General features: G+C 59.6%; 1 protein-coding gene across 2 annotated transcripts; it reads left to right on the top strand.

The window, feature by feature from the left end:
* The first annotated feature begins 861 nt into the window (after positions 1-861).
* On the top strand, positions 862-19,210 carry RAB3IL1 (RAB3A interacting protein like 1). 2 transcript variants are annotated; one of them, XM_052661966.1, is made up of 11 exons: positions 862-991; positions 9,201-9,453; positions 9,789-9,884; positions 9,970-10,047; positions 10,945-11,163; positions 12,568-12,696; positions 12,792-12,904; positions 13,192-13,215; positions 14,587-14,686; positions 17,322-17,388; positions 18,228-19,210. In XM_052661966.1, exons 1-11 carry the CDS (start codon positions 981-983, stop codon positions 18,308-18,310), a joined length of 1,173 nt encoding a protein of 390 aa, XP_052517926.1. In that variant the 5' UTR covers positions 862-980; the 3' UTR covers positions 18,311-19,210. The 2 variants fall into 2 exon arrangements, with proteins under 2 accessions (XP_052517926.1, XP_052517927.1); XM_052661967.1 differs by lacking the exon at positions 13,192-13,215.
* The last annotated feature ends 1,236 nt before the right edge of the window (positions 19,211-20,446 follow it).

Raw genomic sequence — 20,446 nt, 5'->3', positions numbered from 1 at the left:
CTCCCAGTCTCCCAGGCCTCCTCTAGACAAGGAGGGTGGGAGCCACAGTCGCTGGCAGGAGAAGTGGGGTTATGCTCTCACTGAATCAGCCCCAGGCTGGAGTCGAGGCCGACGATCAGGGCTCCAGATAAGTGACAGACGGACAGAGGGGTTGAGGGAAAGGACAGACCAGTGTTTAGGGAATTTGCAGCTGTGGGCCCTGACAGGTGTGTGTGTTGGGGGAGGGGTGGGTGGGTGCAAGTCCCCCAGAAAGTAGGTGGTGGGCAAAGGCAGGGGTGGGTAGAATCTGTTCAGAACAAGAAGGGAGGGCCCCTAGTTTGTGGGAGGCGGGGGGTGCAGAGGTGGTTGGGGACTTGGACCAAAGGGGAAGCCTCCCTCAGAAGAAGCACTCAATAGCAAGGAGAAAACTGGGTTTGGGGTGAGCCCCCTTTCTCACCAGGAAGGATGTTGCTGCAGAGCAGTAGCCCAGGGAAGGAGAGATGGCCAGAGCGCCAGGTGAGAGGGAGGGGGTGGGAGGGCGTCCTCTAAGAATCCAGGAGCTGAAAGCTTGGAGCCATGGTAGGTGCTTGAGCAAGGGTGGTCTTGCGAGGGTGCTGCGGGGCGCTGGGCGGAGCGGAGTCAGTTGGGAGCATCCGAGAGCCGCGCGGGCCGCGGGGTGCTGTCAGTCCGGGGCGGGCGGCCCGAGCCGGGCTGGGCCGGGAGCGCGCGCGAGTTCTCCGCATCGGCCGCCAGAGGGGCGGGGCCGGGCACGTGTCCTCGGGCCACCCCTCGGCCACGTGACCGCCGAGGGCAGGGTCGCGGCGGGACCCGGGGCCGGGGCCGCGCAGACCCACAGGCAGCGGGCAGGACTGACAGGCGGCGGGGCAGCCCGGCGGGCCCCGGGCGGAGTCGGCGGCGGGCGGGGACTGCGCGAGGAGCTAGCGGGGAGATCGCCGCAGCGGCGCAGGGAACCGACGCCCGGCGGGCCCCCAGGCGCCGGGATGTGGAGCGGGTAGGTCCCCGCTGGTTTGGGCCGCGGCTGCCTCCGGGGATGGGACAGTGCGGGGGGGAGGCGTCCCTGCCGTGTGTGCACCCTGACCGGGAGGTGCTCTGCGCCCCATCCCTGTCCGCGACTGGGGATGGAAGGACACCCGGCCCGGAGCGATCAGGGAGCTTCTCTGCGGGGCAGGGAGTGTGAAGGGTGGGCTGCAGACCGCCCTGAAGTGACAGCATCAACTCCTCAGAGCTTGGCGGGAGCGCAAGTGAGATTGGGGGAAGGGTGTGGGCGGCGGAATGCACGCCGGAGGAAGCCTGGGAAAAGACCTAGGAAGGACGCCCCCCTCAGGCTGAGTGAACCCTTGAAACAGTGCATTTGGGAAGCGGGGTACTGGGTCTGTGTTAAGTTGGCTTGCAAGCTGGGGAACCTCCGTCTGGGGCTCCTAGAGCGTGCTGGGCTCAGAGGTGTGGGGTGGGACCTGCCTGCAGGCTGGCAGTCCGCAGCACGGACTCTGGGCCCTAGGCAGTGGCTCTGGTACCCATATCTGTTCACTGATGCTTAAGGGTCCCTGGGTGACCTGATGTGGGATCCCTTCCCTGTATGTGCAGAAAGGCTGCTGTCTTTTCACCATGTGGGGTAAACACTTCTTCTTCCTCATGAGCCTGGAGAGAGCAGGTCCTGGCCGAGATGTGGCCAGAGGGGGGTGGGGATGGGTGGGTGGTATTCCTGGGTGGAACCAGCCAGATGGGTGGTCCCAGGACAGGGCTTCTCCCAGCTGCAGCTGGGGAGTGAGGGAAGCCCCAGAGGAGAGGCTGGCGGGCTGGGAGTTTGATGCAGGCCGGATCCACTTTACTCCATGGCACCTAGCAAAGCTGGAGCTGAGATGCTAGGGGAGGAATGGGGGACGAGGGTAGTCATTTCCAGCAAGGGGCTCCGAGAGAATGGGCTCCCAGTAGGGGTGAGGTGTTCCCAGTAGGGGTGAGGTGTCGAGAGGCGTGAGAACCCTTAAAGGGAGAGAATTAGGCAGAGCGTGGATTCTTTTGGAATTATGCCCGGGGGAAGGAGACTGAGTTTAGGGAGAAGGAGGCTGAGGTGGGCTGGTGACAGCTGGAGAGGTTAGAGTGGTCCTGCCGGGGTTTAACCGTGTTTGAAGAGCTTGGGTGGAGGGAGCTCATGACCCCTTGCGTTGGGTACACCCAGGCACACACACAGCCACCAAGTTGTGTGATCCTGAGCATATGGCCTCACTTCTCTGAGCCTCTAGGTTGTGTGGTGGGACTAATCCAGGTGTGTGTCCTTTCCCGCAGGCATCCAGGCTGGGCCTGCCAAACAAGTCTGGAACCTCTCAGTAGATGGATGCTCATTTTAAAGACAGAATCAGAGTCCCAGGACCCTCTGGATGGACCAGGCTTTTCCAGCTGATCCTCACTTGATGCTCAGTGTGGCTCACTTGGATTCCCCAGGGCTTAGCTGGGAGCAGAGCACATACTGGGTGATTCATAAATGAAGACGGAAAGCATGAGACAGAATGAGGCATTTGGGGATCAGGAGGCAGAGTTTGGGGGTCACCGTGAGCACTGCCTTCTCATGGACCCTTCACTCGGGCATTGGAGGCAAGGACTGAAGGATCAGGAGCCAAGCTACCAGCACCCACTGGGGGCCTGCTGTCCTGGGAGATCACAGACCCCGGTAGCAGTGGGGAGGGGTACTGCTCGGGCCATGCTTGCCCAGGTAACTGATTGGGCTGCTGTGACAATTCTGGGCAAGTACCTGGGATCCTTCCTCCTAGACTAGGGGGGTGGTGAGGAGTTGATGACACTGACTAAGCCACTGATGTCTCTGGGGCTTGGTTCCCCCAATCTTGAAGATAACTGAGATGCATGTCTTGGGTGACTGCTCTGTTAATGGCCAGGTCATGGTGCCAGTTCACCGTCTTGGCCCCGGACCCAGGACCGCTCCCTCAGGGTGGGTGGCAGTGACAGGACTCTACAGGAGCTCGAGTGGATCCTCTTCCTGAGGACTCCTTGAGTGTGGGCCCTGAACTCAGAACTCAGAGGTGGCTCCCCTGAAACAGCTGCTGTCCCCCTCCCCCACAGAGTCCCATGCCCATAATCTTGGATGCCTAGCCAGCTCCGAGGTGGTGGGGTGAGGATGGTGACTGGGGCACTTCTGCTGCTAACACAGCGCTAGGCACTTGAGACTTGGTCATCAGAGGCAAGAGTTCAGGTTCTGGGCTAGTTTCCTGCCACTAAGTGGCCACATGGGTGTAGCCCCTCAGTTTCCTCATCTGCCAGATGAGGGTAATCATACCCATCCCTGGGGGAGGACAGGCTCTGATGCACTGCCCAGGGATGAGAGAGACCATCCCAGCCTCCCAGGGATGGAGGACCGTGTCTTTGCTGCAGGCCTACAGATGAGCTGTGTGATCTTGAGAAAGTCACCTAACTGCTCTGGGGCTTGGCTACCCTAAGGGGATTGGATCTGTGAGGTCCTGCTTTAAGGTGTCACAGGGAGCTCCGGGCTCTGAAGTGGCATCAGGGGATCCAGGAGTAAGCCTGGATGGCCTAGGGGATCCAGGGTCAAGAGCAGGTGGAAAGGGTACAACCGTCTCTGTCACCTCCTCCTGGAAGCCCTCCATGATTTACCTACCTCCCGCCTCAACAGGTGGAGATAGCTTTCCTGCCATTAATCAGCCCACACTGGTCCGTGGGGCTCAGACGCTCAAGAGAGTCCTGCTTGTCCTAGACTGTCCTCACATCTGCAAGGGATTTGTGCCCAACAGGGTGGGGGAAGGGAAGCAAAATGAATTCAGCTGTGATGAGAAGGGGGTGTGGTGACGTAGCTGCCAGAATCTGTGCCAGTTGCATGAGGGCGGGCTGGTAGCGTGCCCAGCACACAATAGGTGCTCGTATATATGCGTCGCGTCTTTGAGGTCTTGGGGTATCCGTTTCCTCTAGGACCAGACAGGCAAGTGTGCGGCACGTGATGTGTGCCCTGCTCTGCCCCAGTCGTCGAGGGAGCCCTCCATCCTCTCAGGCCTTTGCCGGCTCCCAGTGGAGACATCCAGGCTGGGCTGGGCGGGCAGTCCTAGAGCTGTGGCCGGGAGAGGCTTGGCCTGGCCCACCTGCCTCAGGTGTTCTGAGCTCCCTGCTGACCATCCCGAAGCTGTCCCTGCCCTCCTCCTCCTCCTTCCTGCTCCCTGCCAAGTGCACACCTGCTTCCCCCTTCCCAGAGTGGTGCTGGCCCACCCCCTCCTACCCCAGGGTCCCTCTTGCCTCAGCTCTCTGCCTTCCCCTGTCCCCATCTATGACACTGTTCTCATTTCTTCCGCGGCCCTCCCGTCCTGGCCCTCAGCTCCTCTGCCACTCATCCCCTCACCCAGGCTCAGGGCTGCAGCTGCTTCCTCTGGGCTGGTGCCGCCCCTCAGCCACCACTTCCCAAATGCCTCAGCTCCCCCCTTTCCTTCCCTGAAAGACCCCCTCCCAGTTCCTCTTTCCCGTCCTGGGCACCACTGTTGTCATTCACCTTGTCCTTGGTGTTTAATTATTTTAATTACTGTTAACATTTTTGGTCCCCCTCTCCAGCCCCTGGGCCTCCACTGATCTCCTCCCCACCGCCCAGAAGTCTTTCATCTCTGTGTGTCCCCTTTGCGTGTCCTCTCCTAGCCTGCAGCCTGCCTGGCTAGAACAGCAGCCTTGGGTGGAACCCCCCCACCACTACCACCATCTCCAGCACCACTCAGGCACTGGCTCCAACTTCCTCAAAACCTGACTGCATCCCGCCTCACTTCTCCGAAACCACCATTCATCCCCTTTCCTCCTGTCCTGACTCTTCTGGGTGACAGTTCACATGACTCACTGGTGCCTGGGCTCTGGGTTTAGTACCCCCGTTGCTGCTTCCTTGCTGTGTGTGTCCAGCCAGCTCACCGTCCCTCTCTGAGCCTCGGGTACCTCGTCGTTCACCCAAACTGGAGAGAGCCTCTCGCCGTGGCAGCATTGTAAGTTCACATGTGGAGACATGGAATAGTGGGCTGGCGTGGATGTGAGCAGGAGCTTGGGAATCTGATCTGGGACTGGAGCTGAAGACTTGGCCAACACATGAGACCTTTCCTGGGACCCCCTGGGCCCCTGGACAGGAGTCCCTTGGCTGTCAGCCTTAGTGTCCTCAGAGCAGGGTTCCTAACCGGGCCACTCTTCCCTGGGTCGGGATTCCTGCAGACCAGAGATGCTACAGCCACCCTGGATCCTGGGCTTGGTGGTCCCAGACAGAAGGCAAGGGTCCCAACTCTCTCCCTCCCCTGGTTTTCAGCGCTTCCCTCGCTGACTCCTCCTCTGCTTGTTTAAAAGAACCCACTGTGCCCTGTTAGTTTTTAACTCACAGAGGTGACCTGGGCACTGGTGGGCAGAGAGAGGGAGGGCAGAAGGACGGCATGGCAGGCTGGCCCGGTGGGGCGTGCTGGGTGACTGGGACCATAGCCTCTAGGGTTGCTCCTCATGTGGCCATTTTTTTTTCTGGTTGGGGATGAAAGCCCTGCTGGCCCCCTAGGGGTGGCCTGGGGGCTGAGGATTGCAGTTACTGCTCCCCCCTTCCCGCCTCCATTGCCTGTACGCTTCCTGGGGAAGTGACCCAGCAGGGCCTTTCCTGTATGAACTCCCTGGTCTCTAGGCTGCGGAGCTGGCTTGGGGATGGGGGATGTTGGCCGCCCCTACCTACCCCGACCTTGACTCATTATCTCCCTTCCCAGTGGCCCTTGCGGCGTGTCCTGGACACTGAATTCTGTTTCTGCAGGAATGGGGGCTGAGAAGGTTTGAGGAGAAGGCCGTGGACCTGGACTGGGGGCAGAGAGGCGGGGCAGAAGGACTGAAGTGGTAACCCGTGCTGTCCAAGGAGTGAGCTCCCCACCCCCACAGGGGCTCGCACCTGAGCTTTTGGCCTTCCCGTGCTGAAGTGTATGGATGATAGCGGATTCTGGCTTGGGTAGACCTGAGGGGCTTGGGGTCCCTCTTTCATCTGAACTTTGAGTCACAGGAGCTGGCCCCCGGCCCCAAGTGTGAGGGGGAGGGTCTGCAGACTCCAGTGCAGAGTGGACCCCTCTCTCCTGCTGCTCCTGCACCCCTGGCCCAGGCACAGGGAAGTTGGTGGCCATGGCGTGGTCCTGCTATCCCCACGCTTTCTGCCATGAGGATTTGCTCGTGGGCTTTTCCACTGGGGAGAGTGGGGTGGGTATCACAGATGCTCTGTCTCAGGCCTCCCTGAGACACTTTCCTCTGGTTGCAAAATAAGGGTCCATCCCCCCAGCAGCAGGGCAAGTGAACTCTTTAGGAAAATGCTGGGGGAGGGGGGCTTCTGGACACATCCCCAGCCCGTGGCCGGAGACCCAGACCACACTGGTGGATGAAGTTCAGGCCTCGTGGGAGAGGCTAGCGGCCTGTGTCCCCTCAATCTCCATTGTGCGTTCTCAGTTCTTTCTGACTCTGTGACCCCGTGGGTTATAGCCCACCAGGCTCCTCTGATTTCCCAGGCAAGAATACTGGAGTGGGTTGCCATTTCCTTCTCTTTGTCCCCCAGGCAGGGGGTATGGGCGTGGCAGGGTGATCCTTGCTGTGCGGCTAGGTGTCTTGAGACCTGAGATCATGCCCTGTGCCCTGTGCTGTCCCTACAAGTCACCCCCTGCCCTTGGCCTATCGTTCTTGCTCATTCTAGTGTAGTGGGCAGCCCTGAGGTGGGGTCCCCAGGCAAGCCTGAGTGATTATGGCCATCCTCTCAACTGAGGAAGTGGGACTGGGCCCCAGGTCTCCAGGCTCCCCGCCACAGGTGCATCCTCAAGGTCTGGGGTTCCAGGTGCAGGACACAGCCTGGCCAGGGATGGTGAGGGCGGTGGGGTGCATGACAAACGTGGGTGCAGACAGCCCCACTATTTCCCTGGGAACATGGCCAGTGACTTCTTCACTAGATTCTCGGTGAGCCCCCTGCAGGTTTTATCCCCATCCCACAGGCAAGGAAGCAGGTTGAAAGAATTTCAGTGACTTTCCCAGGGGCTCGTGTGGACCCCAGGTCAGAGCCTGGCGTGGACCCAGCCATGCCCAACCACCCTATGCACTCAGCCACAGCTCCCCAAGTCCTGGATTCCCTTCTGGGAGGCAGTTTGGGCTAAAAATGAGTCAGCTCTCTCTGTCACAGCCAAGGTGGAGTCTCCTGGCTGCCTGGGGGCCCAGTGGCCCTTGAGCCCCGAGCAGATACATGTTTGTGCCGCCCACTCCCCACCCTCCTGTCCGCTGTGGCTGGATAGCTTTGGGCCTGGGCTGAAGACCTAGCTATCTGTCCCACAGTGCCCCCGACTAGCTGTGTGACCCTGGGCAAGTCCCATCATCTCTCTGAGCATCCGTCCCACAACTGTAGAATGGGGACAATACAACGAATGCTATCAAGAGTTTTAAATGAGATAACATGGGCGGAGCACCCCTTGATAAGCCCCCTGGGTGCAGCTCCCAGCCTGGGGCCTCCATAGCACTGCCACAGCCCATTTAAGCTTCCTGGACCTCCTTGCCAATGAGGACCACCCCCCCCCACACACACAAGGGTACTAGGAGAGACCCCATCTGGCATAAACACTGTTGGTGGAGTGGTGGGTGTGCATTCCCACTTTATTCATCAAAGCCCCCTGTCCCTAGAAGGCAGGACCCAGAGCCAGGAACCTTGGGGCTAGTTCCAGCATATGGCAGGCCAGGCTGGGCAGCTGGAGGAGGCCATGTGGAGGGATGGGAATGGGCTCATTGCTAGGGTCCCTGGGTGCCTGGTGTTCCTAAGGGGAAACTGAGGCTTGGGGGCTGCCTAGTAACTGTCCTAGGGTCTAGGAGACAGACCCCAGCCTTGCCTTACTTCTCTGCAGTCCTGAATTTTTATGACCCTGGGCCTTCCTCTCTCCTGTGTGGGCCCCTCTTGGCCTCCTTCCCCTGCACTTCCCCACTGCTATCAGCAGCCCAGCCCCCCCTCAGCCCCGTCAGGGCCGCTCAGAAGCTGCTGGCTCAGGCACCGCCAGCTTGTGCTGAGTGAGCAAGTCCAGAGGTGCTGTCTTGGCACAAACCGCCACTGTCGGGGCCTCTCCTTCCCTCCGTCCTCAGGGTCTGCTGCGAAGGGGCAGTGTGGAAGGGAGGGGAGGGGGCTGCAGGGGTCAGAGTCTGGTGGCCCCCACCTCCCACTGCCTCTAGCGTCTTCAGCTTCAGGCAGAGGAGGGTCCTGAGGGTGGGGGTTGGGGAGAGCAGAGGGAGGGGGCTGCTTGCCTGAGGTCACAAGGCAGACCAAGCGGAGAGCTGGGAGTGCCCTCTACACTGTCCAGAAGGCAGGAAGTGGGGCTGCCGTTCCCAAGCCATTTGCACAATCTTCCTGTCTTGGCCCTGCCTGCCCTGGCTGGGTCCTTCGTCTGTGGTCCACTCTAAATGGGACTGAATCTGCATAAAATTTGTATGAGCGCTAGCAATGAAGGCAGTTCCCACCTAAAGGTCTCGTGTGCTGGGCGGATCCATTCAGAGTGTCCCTTGGAGACTCAAGGAGATCCAGCCAGTCCATCCTGAAGGAAATCAGTCCTGAATATTCATTGGAAGGACTGATGCTGAGGCTGAAACTCCAATACTTTGGCCACCTGATGCGAAGAACTGACTCCTTGGAAAAGCCCCTGATGCTGGGAAAGATTGAAGGCAGGAGGAGAAGGGGACGACAGAGGATGAGGTGGTTGGATGGCATCACCGACTCGGTGGACATGAGTTTGAGCAAGCTCTGAGAGTTGGTGATGGACAGGGAAGCCTGGCGTGCTGTCATCCACGGGGTCTCAAAGAGTCAGACACGACTGAGCAACTGAACTGAACTGATCCATTCAGTGCTCTTGAGGTAGGGACACTGGGATTGTCCCAGTTTTGTAGGAGAAGCTCAGGCTGTCAACATGGATGCATTTATAGTGTCTGCTGGGCAAACGAGTACTTGCTGTGTGCTGAGCGCTTATGTAGTCTTGGGCTGGAGGGGGTGGTTGATAAAGGTGAACAAGTCCTGTCCTTGTCCCCAGGAGACCCTATGCCTGGTCATTCTGCCCTTGTGACCACCCCAATGATGGCCCATTTTACAGATGGGGAGACTGAGGCCCAGGGTTGCAGGTGCATTGCCCACGGCTGGTCCCTGGACTCAGTTCTCCAGGCCTCAGGACCCAACCCTGTATCTGCTCTTTGCCTTGTAGCCAGCCTCACCCGGACGAGGGCCACCCGCCGCCCCTTGAAGCTGTCCCAGTCCCCTGGAAGAGTGTGGGCCCCTACAAAAGCCACAGGGAGTCCCTGGGAGGCCTACCGGAGACCCCTGCAGGGGAGGAGGCCCAAGGAGAGGAGGGCCCTGCAGCCACCCAGCTGGACGTGTCGCGCCTGCGCAGCTCTTCCATGGAGATCCGAGAGAAGGGCTCGGAGTTCCTGAAGGAGGAGCTGCACAAAGCCCAGAAGGTGGGCACTGAGGGCGGGGCGAGACACGAGGTGGGGGTGGGGTGGGGCAAACAAGGGGTGGGCTGGGGTGCTGTGGGGTGCGGGGAGACAAGGGTCCAGCCAGAGCCGCGGGCTCTCACCCAACACCCAGAGATGTCACCCTCCTGTCAAGGCCACCTGCATGCCAGGCCTGTGCTGAGTGTGAGGGCAGGGCAGTTCCTGTGACTTTTAAATGACGTCCCTGAAAACTGGTCCCAAGCTCTAACAAACTGACAGCTGGGGTTCAAAGAGGAAGCAAGCTCGGGCCCTTAGGCCTGTGTGAGATGCCCCCCAGGCACGGCGCCTCGTTTCCCCAGGAGCTGAAGCTCAAGGATGAGGAGTGTGAGCGGCTGTCCAAGGTGCGGGAACAGCTGGAGCAGGAGCTGGAGGAGCTGACAGCCAGTCTGTTTGAGGTGCGGGCCCAGGACACAGTGGGGAGTGGGTCTGCTGGGCATCCATCGCACCCCCCGACTCATGCAGAGCCTGCCCTCTTCCCAGGAAGCCCACAGGATGGTGCGAGACGCCAACATGAAGCAGGCAGCGTCAGAAAAGCAGCTGAAGGAGGCCCGGGGCAAGGTGAGGCCCTCCTCAGCCCGGACCTCCTGCCCACTTCCCAGCCCTGCATGCACTGGCCTTTGAGACCTAATCAGACCCTGGCGTGACCTGGGGGGCCAGCAGGGATGGGCCAGCAGAGGCCCAGCAGGGAGAGGCAGAGGTCTGAGACAATCCTGCTAAAATGTGCCAACTGGTATGGGAGCCCAGCGATCCGGGCCTCTAGTTGAGCTTCCATTGGACCATGGAGACCTTCCCAGGGGCTGGGAAGATCCTGTTAGCCCGTAATTTCTTTTCCCTCCTCCCATACCCCCTTTACACAGCAGCAACATCAGCAACATCAGTCTGGCTGTTTGAGCCTGGACAAGTAGCTTTATCCCTTGGAACCTGTTTGCCCATCTGCAAAAGTGTAAGGGCCAGGCTTGTTTCTGACTCCTGGGGACCCATCAGTGGGAGGCCCAGCTGACTCCCAGACCCATGCACCTCAAGAGTCCTGGTTCTGAGGACGACCTTCGCCAGGCTGTATCGCCTCTTTGAGCCTCAGTTTCCCCATCTGTGGTGGCTCCAATGGTAAAGAATCTGCTTGCAACACAGGAGACCTGGGTTCAGTCCCTGGGTCGGGAAGATGCCCTGGAGAAGGAAATGGCAACCCGCTCCAGTATTCTTTCCTGGAGAATTTCATGGACAGGGGAGCCTGGCGGGCTACAGTCCTTGGGGACGTGAAGAATCAGATACGACTGTGCAACTAACACTTTCACTTTACTTTCCCTATCTGTAAAATGGGTATCTCAGCCCCTACCTCAGAGGCTGTTCCAAGGGTCACGGGTGGGGTTAGGTGCTGGTCACAGTTCTGAGCTGGGGTATGGCAGCCGGGATGGTGTCAGCCTTGGGCTAACATTACGGCCGCCTCATCCTGGCCAGATTGACATGCTGCAGGCAGAGGTGACAGCCTTGAAGACGCTGGTCATCACGTCCACACCAGCCTCTCCCAACCGCGAGCTCCACCCGCAGCTGCTCAGCCCCACCAAGGCCGGACCCCGCAAGGGCCACTTGCGCCATAAGAGCACCAGCAGTGCCCTCTGCCCCGCGGTGTGCCCTGTTGCAGGGCACATCCTCACCCCGGACAAGGAGGGCAAAGAGGTGAGGGTCGTCGGGCGGGCAGTGGGTGCGGTAAAGGGAGCCAGCGCCCCCTGTCAGGCAGACAGCAGTGCCCAGTGGGGACCCGCCTGCCCCCCACCGTGGGACCAGGAGCCTGTCCTGCCCTCTCTGGGCCTCTGTGTCCTCTGGTCATGAGGGCCGAGTGAGTTCCTTGTGGTATGAGGTGTCTGACCCTCAGGAGGGCATAGGGGGTCCCTGTCCAGGCGGGACAGTGGCTGTGATGTCCTTGGTTGTGGGTCTTGGGCACCTTAGTCTCCTCGTGTAAATGCAGATTCCTGGGGCCACAGGAGCTCAGCTCCAGGCTGCACCCAGCAAACACCCTGCATGCCCACGAGGACGGTAGTGGGATTCGGGTTCCTGGGGTCTCTGAAGCCCAGGTGGCCCCAGCTCCGTCCTGCCCCAGGCCTCTGGAGAGGAGGCCCAGGCCAAGCCTCTCCACCCACTTCTGAGCTCTCAGCTGCTGACTGGCCTCTAACGTCTCCTTCCTCTGTCTTTCTCTGTGCATCCATCTGTCTGTCCGTCTTGCTGGCTCAGCCGGGGCTGCCTCCCCTCCTCTCCCTGCTCCTCTGCGTGGTCCCCAGCAAGGCGGCTCACCTCACCTACGAGCCGGCCTGGCAGCTCCCGCCTGGGGAGCTGCCCGTGGGCCTCACCTCTGCTACTTCCCTCTCCTTTTCCCGACAGGTAATGGCTCTGGAGAGGGGCCGGCCCCCTCCCCACCCCCTCCCCACCCCCTCCCAGTGTCTCACTCTGCATGTGCCCCGGCACAGCCGGCAAGTTGTGCATGTTCCCTGTCCGTGTGCACACACCTGTGTGTGCCGTGGGTCCCAGCTGGTCCCCACGTGTACAGGTGGGTACCTGCAGGGTCACTCTTCAACTGTCCCTCCTCAAGGAGGCAGCGAGGGTCTTCAGGGTGAGACCCCAGAGTGAGAGAAAGTCGTTCAGTTGTGTCCGACTCTTTGCAACCCCATGGGCTATACAGTCCATGGAATTTTCTAGGCCAGAATCCCTGGAGTGGGTAGCCTTTCCCTTCTCCAGGGGGATCTTCCCAACCCAGGGATCGAACTCAGGTCTCCTGCAGTGCAGGAGGATTCTTTACCAGCTGAGCCACAAGAGAAGCGCAAGACCCTGGGCCCACGTCTAATTCTCTAGTGCCAGGAAACTAAAAACACACCCGGAAGTGAAACTTGGGAGTTCGATTCTCAATCCTGCAGTGCAAAGGGAAGAGAAGAGTTCCCTAGGACTTGGCTCCCCTGCACGGCCTCAGGCCCAGCGGGCCCTGAGCTTCATCCTCCCTGGCTTCCCACCTCCTTGGGCCCTGCCTGTCTCTGCCACACTGGCCACCCCCTCAGCGCCCTGACCCCCACCTGGCTCTCCCTGCCCCCACAGGTGGACACGACCCTGTTTGCAGAGTTCCAGGCCTGGAGGGAATCGCCTACCCTGGACAAGACCTCCCCGTTCCTGGAAAGGGTGTACCGGGAGGATGTGGGCCCCTGCCTGGACTTCACCATGCAGGAGGTGAGGTGGGCAGAGGGCGGCCTGCTGGAGGGCCCGGCCCCGTGGCTGGAGGCCAGCCCCTCATCGCCTCCTTCCGCCTCCCTGCTCTGCTGCAGCTCTCGGCCCTAGTCCGGGCCGCCGTGGAGGACAACACGCTCACCATCGAGCCTGTGGCTTCGCAAACCCTGCCCACGGTGAAGGTGGCCGCTGTTGACTGTGGTCACACAAAGTAAGCTTAGTGCCCTGCACCCTTCCTGCCCCCTGGGAAAGGCCCGCGTAGCTTTGGGCTGCCATCAAGGGGGTGGCCGGGGAGGGCTGAACCTCAGGGCTGCCTGCTGGGTCCTGCAGGGGGACCCCAGGGTGGGCAGGGCCACCTGACCAGAGAGGGACAGTGGCTGCCCCCATGCAAGGCGAGGAGGCATCTGTGGCCGAGATGCCGCCTCTAGTTCTGGAGCTGGGGTCTCCCCTTCCTGACTGGCCTGACCTGCTTCCCTCTCCACTCCCTCTCTCCCGCAGTGGGTTCCGGGCCCCGATTGACACGTAAGTGATGTCATTTGTTGACTCCACCTCCTGACAATGACCTAAGGGCCCTGGGATCTGGTCCTGCTTGCTTCTTAGCTGGCATTGGGCAGGGGCAACGTCAGAGCTAAGCTGCCAGCATGGAGTGAGGGCAGGCGCTGGAGCCTGAGAGGGAGGCCCACAGTGGGAGCCTTGTCACGGAAGGGAACACTTGAGCCAGGTTTTGAAGGATGAATAAGTTTGCCAAGCAGGGAAGCGAGCTTCCCTGATGACTCAAGGGGGTTAAAGAATCTGCCTGCAATGCAGGAGATGTGGGTTCAATCCCTGGGTCAGGAAGATCCCCAGGAGAAGGAGATGGTTACCCATCTCCAGTATTCTTGCCTGGAGAATTCTGTGGACTGAGGAGCCTGGCAGGCTACGATCCATGGGTTTGCAAAGAGTCAGATATGACTGAGCGCTAAGCATGTACACATGCAAGCAGGGAAGGGCCTTTGAGAACAGAGGTAACAGAATGAGTGAAGGTATGAGAAGCCGGAATATTAATGGAAAACACCACTGGGCGGATAGTCACAGAGTCGGGGCTCAGGCCACAGAGCGCATATGGGGCCAGTGTGTGAAGGGCCTCAAATGAGGTTTGGGCTTTAACCCACTAAAGCCAGCATTTCACAGATCATCAATTAACATTGCCTGAAAAGAGGATTCCCTGTTTGGGTCCTGGAGGCAGCAAAGGTTCTGCTAAGTCCTGCAACCAAGGTTCTGCTAAGTCCTGCAGCCAAGGAGCCTATTTAACCTCCCTTTACTTGGGATTCTCCATAACTATTTCCTGGGCAGTAGGGAATGGCAGGGGGCTAGATGTGGGTTTGGGCAGTAGCCCTTGGCTGTCACATGGAGAAGAAGGGTAGAGATGAGGCAGAGAGCTGTTGGAATGAGTGAAGGCATCCAGGCCAAAGGTCCTACTGGCAGGACCTAGGACTTGGTGACCTAAGTGGAAGAGAGAGAAGACTCCTGCTTAGTTAGAGGAAGGGGAGACTGGGTCTCAGGGTTCCAAGAAAGAGTGGGGTGCACATTTTTAGGGGCTGCAGAGGATGGAGCTTTGGTATACCTGGCCTGCGGTTGACTAACCCCTCCTGTCCAACAGGGGTGAGGTGAGGGGGTCAGAGATGGGGTCCAGCTTGGCTTAAAAGTTTCATCCAGGGACTTCTGGGATTGCCCCCCTCCTTGTCTGGGCTCCAGGCTCCTTGGGAAGCTGGGGCTAGGGGAGAGGATGTCAGTCTCCACTCTGATGTGTCTGCCCGCCCTCTCCTTGTGCCTTCTCTGGCTGCTGCTGCTTCCCTGTGTGGACTGGGTGGGCGAGCCCCAGCCATCCCCACAGCCCCTTCTACTTTTTCACAGAACATGTGCCCTGAGTGGGCTGGCCTGCGCCTGTCGTCACCGAATCCGGCTTGGGGACTCCGAGAGCCACTACTACATCTCACCATCCTCCCGGGCCAGGGTGAGTCATCCAGTGGGAGGAACCTGGTTCCTTAGGGGCTCCCTGGGCTGGGCCTCTGAACCCCAGGCTGCACAACCTACAATCTACAGATCAGGGCACAGGCTCAGAGAGGTGCGGAGACTGACTTGGGCCACACAGCCAAGCCAGGTGTATTTGTTTGCTGCTGCTGTGTAACAAGTTACCATAAACTTAGTGGAGTATCTGTTCACAGACTCCCTGGGTCAGGAGTCCAGGCACAGCTTAGGGTCTCTGCTCAGGGTCTCATTGGTTGTAGGCAGTGTGTCAGCAGCTGCGTCCTTTCTAGAGATCCTGGCCTTCTTCTGAGTTCATATGCTGTTGGCTAAAGTCAGTTCCTTGTGGTTGAAGGACTGAGGTAGCCATTTTCTTGCTTCTTGAAAAGTAATCATGGGCGTGATACCCATCACCTCTGTCATTCAATGTAACCTAATTAAGGGAGTGTGATTAGTATGATTAATCACTCTAGTGACACTAGAGTTCAGGTGAAAGTTCCATGCTCCTGACCCCTGGCTCTAGCCCCAGGCTTTGGAGAAAGAAGGTTCTGAGGCTTGTCTGACAGTCAGCCATGGGCACCGACAGGCCTCCAGGAATCCCAGCTTCTGCCCTCACCTGCCGGGTGATGCAGGATGAGGTCACTGAGCTGGGATGAGGGTGGGATGGGTGGACCCCAGACAGTGAGGAAGACTGGGAAGAACAAAAGTGTGGGAAACTCTGAAGCTTGGTGTAAAGGTGACACAGTGTGGAAGGCCCTCTTGGAGGAGCCATCTCCTCCCCTTGACCTTCTAGAGGTGCCTCCTGGGACTAAAGTAGGCTGTTTGCCATCATCGGGCAGTGGGCCACTCAGCCTAGACCTCGGATCTCCCCATCCTGGATCCGGTCTCTTTCTGCTGCGGCCTTCACCCTCTGCATCTGTGTCCAGTCTTGTTCAGTGGCCATGGGCTCCCTCTGTGCTTTTTTGGCCATACCCCGTGGCTTGCAGGATCTTAGTTCCCCAACCAGGGATGGAACCCAGGCCCCATGCAGCAGAAGCCCTAAGTCTTAACCACTGGACCATCGGGGAAATCCCCTCTTTGTTCTTTCTGATCCCAAACCAGGAGATCCATACCGGATGCTCCCAGGCCTACAAAATTACGTCTAGAATATCGGTTCTCCCAGGCCTGTATGTCTGCTGTGTTGGCCAGAGCTGGAATGGGAGAGGAGAAGCGTGTGAAGTTTTAGGATGTGGTCCCCACCCTGAGGAGACCAAGGAGTGTGGAATCCATAGGAAGAAGAGAGTTCTGTCTCCAAATCACGGCCCTGGGGAAAGAGGACCACTGCTCTCCTCCCCTCCCTGCTCAGGGGTCCACTGGTGGGGCCCACTGGTCACTAGGGAACTCCACAGCCTGGGATTCAAGCTCCTGTGGCCCGCCCCACCCCATCCTGTGCAGCCCTCCCAGGCAGCGCCTTGGCCACCCTGGGTTAAATCCCCTGACCTGGCCTCTCTCCCACCTCCCTGCCTTTGCCAGGGCCACCAACCCAGAGCGCCGACTCTGTCCTCTTGGCAAGGGTTCTTGTGTGTCTGACGGTCCAGCAGGAGCATCACCCCTCCCACAACTTTCTCCACTCCCCAGCTGGTGGGCACCCCCCACCCCGACTTGATGTCCCTCCCGCAAAGCACTGGATATTCAGTAGAGGTGGTTGTGAGCACAACTGCCAGCTGTCTTCCACCCTGTCTTAGGTTGGGTTCCCTAGAAGCAGAACCCAAGATGGAGAGTGGGTGCAATTCTCAGGAGGTGAGGGAGGGAGGCAGAAGCGGGGACAGGCAAAGGTGAGGCCTCTGCTGGAGTCTGCCTTCATTGCTCTGCAGCTCAGAGTGGGTTCTACTCTGGGGCAAGGCTGTGGCTTTTTATACTCCACACGCCAGTCATTGGCCCAGGTTTGTGAGGGTATTGGGGTGCAGGGGGGTATTAGCCAAAACTCTCAGCTGTGGGGAGGTGGAACCCCAGCCTGGGGGAGGGGGCCTGGGCGAGGCACCAACAGCACCCTCTCCAGGGTTTGAGTCTTTGTGACCAGGATCAGATCTGAGCCAGCCCAGGGTCCCCAGTGCCCCGCAGAGGGCCTGGCATGGAGCAGCCTTAGGCAAAGCTGGGGGGTCTCAGGCCGGGATCCAGGGCAGCCAGGTGGGCAGCTTCTGATTCCTCATCTTTCCTGGCATCACGCATGGCACCTCCTAAGGACTAGATGCCCCGGGGCCTCCAGCATCCAGACCTAGAAAGCCCCTCAAGGGAGCCTGGATTCTTGGCAGCCTGCCGGGGTTTCATCTTCCAGCTCAGCGGCTTCTTAGCTCCGTGGCCTCCGCAGTGGTTGTCGGGTCGTTCTCGCAGCCTCCACTCCCCCGACGTGTGGAATGGGAATGGAAGGCACGTCGGCCTCTTCGGATCCGCGCACTCGATTACACTATAGTTGCCGGCATCGTTTTTTATTAGGAGGAATAGTATTGCTCCTGTTAACTGTAACGTTAGAGCCCAGCGGTAATCTGACTCTGCCAGGACGTGGGACTTCCTAGTGTGGTCTCCGATCTCTCCTGGCTTTTGTGGCGGGCACCGAGAGGTTCACACGCTGTGCGTTCTGCCCATAGATCACGGCCGTGTGCAACTTCTTCACCTACATCCGCTACATCCAGCAAGGCCTGGTGCGGCAGGACGGTGAGCGCCCCCTAGTGGCCGATCGGGGTGGCGCCCGGGAGCGGCGGCGCGGGGCGGGGCGGGTCAGCCGTGGCCGGGGCCAACCCCAGCACTTTGCTGCCCTCCTCGGAGGGAGGACTCAGCGAGAGGGGAAGGTTGTGAATTAGCAAAGGGCTCCTCGGAGCGTCTGTTGCTACGCCCTATGGAGAGAGGAAGAGCGGAAGGAGCTTCCTGGGAGTTGCCTCACCAGGAAAACCAGTCGGAGGCCCCTGCATACCTGGATCCCGCTGCTTTGTCCTTTGCGGAAACCTCTCCCAACCCCCGGGGCCTGAACGAACAGCATCCCTGTTACTGGCCTGGCTTCCGAGACCCTACACGGTGGGGCCTCCCCTGTGAATCAGCTCCCCGCCGCGTGGCCTCCAAGTGGTGGCTGAACACAGGCTCGCCCCACCTCCCTCTGTAGTCCCTCCCCCACCCTTGTCCAACAAGTCCCCTGCCCACCCGTTGTGTCCCCTGCCCCCATTCTGCCAGGCCAGGGGATGGGCCCTGCTCAGGGTGGCTGGAGAGCATTTGCAGCCTGTCTGTGTGACAGTATGTGCGTGCATGTCCGTGTCAGGCTATGAAAGTGACCGTTGTCACCTTCAAGCCTCCCAGGTGTTCAGCACTCAACAGTTTGCAGGACCTCAGAGAGGAGCCTCTAAGAGGTCCGACACTCACAGAGGTCATCTGTCCGGAAGGACTGGGGAGTCCTAGGGGTGCCTGCCAGCTGCTATACCCAAAACCAGGGGGAAGGGCCAGGCCATCTGCCTGAGGTGACCCTGGTGGTCACTGAGCTGTTCACCTTCTCTCTTTACCTACAGCGGAGCCCATGTTCTGGGAGATCACGAGGCTGCGGAAGGAGATGTCACTGGCCAAGCTCGGCTTCTTCCCCCACGAGGCCTAGGGCATGGCCCAGGCCCGGAGGGCGCCTCTGAGCTGGAGATAACACCTGCCCCAAGACAGACTGACAGACGGGGTCCTGGAGCCAGCCCTGAGCCAGGAGCTGAATGGAGGAACAAATGGCCAGGCCTCGGAGGCAGCACTGAGCCGGCACCAAGTGTCCAGCCCTGGACAGGACCTCAGGAGGTGACCTCCTCTCCTCCTCAGTAGTACTACAGCCACCAGGAGACTTTCAAGAAAGCACCAAAGACCAAGGAGCTGGGAGCCGTTACAAAGGGGCTCAGCCCTTGGCAGGGGACCTCTGGGGCAGCCAGCACCCCCTTGCTATCCCAGGAGCTGTTGCCTGCTGGTGCCTCGCTGGTCCCATCTCCAGGGTATCTTCCTCACCCTTCCAGTTCGCAAGCCCTGGGCACCAGCACCCCCTAGTGGCCATGCTTCACCCCATTCCCAGATGGCCTCCCCACCGAAGGCCTAGTGGACCTGCCATCCCAGGTGCCCACAGGGCAGCAGAGTTAGGAGGGGCGGGCAGGGCCTCCCCGGCTGTCTTCGACTCCATCCTGTATCTGCCTGAGATGGATCGGGGCCCTCGTCCCCCTCCCTCCCTGCCGGCCGAGCCCTGTGCTGCAGGGAGCCCTGCCTCCACCCCTGCTGGGAGGATGGGGGCACTGTCTTCCCAGAGTCAAACACAGATGGGCCACAGGATGCCCAGGCCTGTTTTCAGCTGTGCCTGGCCATTCAGACAACAGGGGCTGAGATCACCCAGCCCTGCATGCAGGCCTGGGGTGGGGCGGGCAGGACCCGGGCCCCTCCTCACCCCACACGGTGCCGGGGAGCCAACCTGGACACATCCCTCACCATGTCCGATTTCCTCCTCTGAATGGAATGTAGCACGATCTATTTAATAAAGGATGGCTTTGTTGGTAGAGGCTGGGCAGCCACGCGCCTTCACTCCTGCGCCCTGGGGCTTGGGCCAAGCCTTGGGCATCTGAAGGAATGAAACAAAATCCTTTCCTTGCCCGCCCTCGTGCTTCGGATTAAACCCAAATCCTGAAGGGATTGCTGCAGGCAGCATCCCCGAAGTCCTCCCCAGTGTTCCGTGGGCCCGTGGGTTATTGGGGGTGGGGAAGGTGAGCCCAGCTCCCCCTCCCTGTGAGGAGGGGTCTGCTGTCAGGAAAACAGGGGAATCTGTCCTGGCCTCCCTAGGAATCCTGGGCAGATCCCTTCGAGGTCCCTCTGCCGGTGTCATGTGGAAGCCTGGAACTCAGAGTCAAGGCATCAAGGCCTTCCTGGAGCACACAGGACGGAGGCAGGATTGATTGGTGATGTCTGCCAGCAGCACAGCAGGGGCTGTGGTCACTCTGGTTTTCCCCGCCCTGGTTAAAGGACAGTAGTAGTCAGAAGAAAGTAGGGGTGGCCTGGGCCTCTGAGGCTCCAAGTGGTCCTTGAGAGGTGTCTTGGGGTGCCTGGTCCCCTCCCTACTGGTAGGGATATGGGCCAAGGCCAGTGGGTGTCCTTCCTTGGCGGGGGGCATGGCAGCTTCTGGGTCAGTATTTACTGAGGCTGGTGATCCCTCGAGGGGACTTCTCTGAGACCTTGGGGCCACTCAGCTGGTAGGTCAAGGCTCCCCACTTTATCACTCGTTTCAGCCAGTAGCCTTTTCCCTCTTGCTCTCCTGCCTCCCAGATTCTCCCTCCGCTGCAGACCCTCCTCTCCATTCCACTTGTGATGTAAATACCTTCTGTCTCCCAGCCCCCCTGGGATGTTCACCAGCTAGGCCTCCTATCGTAGACGGTCATTTATTCACTTAACAAACACTGGGCAACTCATACGCAGACGGTCATTTATTCACTCAACAAACACTGGGCAACTCATACGCAGACACAGTTCCTGGTGCTGGGGGTACCTTGTTGGAGCTGAGACTCTCATGGGGAGGCTGATAATGAAAATAACACATGGAGAACATCCAACATGGCAGATGGAGGAAGTGAAGCGAGGAGGGCGATGGAGGGTGTCAGGGAAGGAGACATTACGTGGAGTCTCCTATGTCCTCTCCTGCCTTCAGTCTCTGTGTCCTGGGTCAGTCCTGGGTCAGCTGGAGGACTAAAGAGGATGGAGGTCTGGGCCCTGGAGCCGCCCCATG

The sequence above is a fragment of the Budorcas taxicolor genome, chromosome 25 (assembly GCF_023091745.1).
Source record: "Budorcas taxicolor isolate Tak-1 chromosome 25, Takin1.1, whole genome shotgun sequence".
NCBI classification, from domain to species: Eukaryota; Metazoa; Chordata; class Mammalia; order Artiodactyla; family Bovidae; genus Budorcas; species Budorcas taxicolor.
The sequence above is the reverse complement of the archived record's forward strand: the minus strand, read 5'-3'. Positions and strand labels throughout refer to the sequence as shown.

Bases quoted from the DNA above. Each gene is read 5' to 3' on its own strand.
- RAB3IL1 (XM_052661966.1), top strand. The intron at 9,454-9,788 runs GTGGGCACTGAG...TCGTTTCCCCAG, and splicing joins AGCTGCACAAAGCCCAGAAG to GAGCTGAAGCTCAAGGATGA. The intron at 12,905-13,191 runs GTAAGCTTAGTG...TCTCTCCCGCAG, and splicing joins GTTGACTGTGGTCACACAAA to TGGGTTCCGGGCCCCGATTG.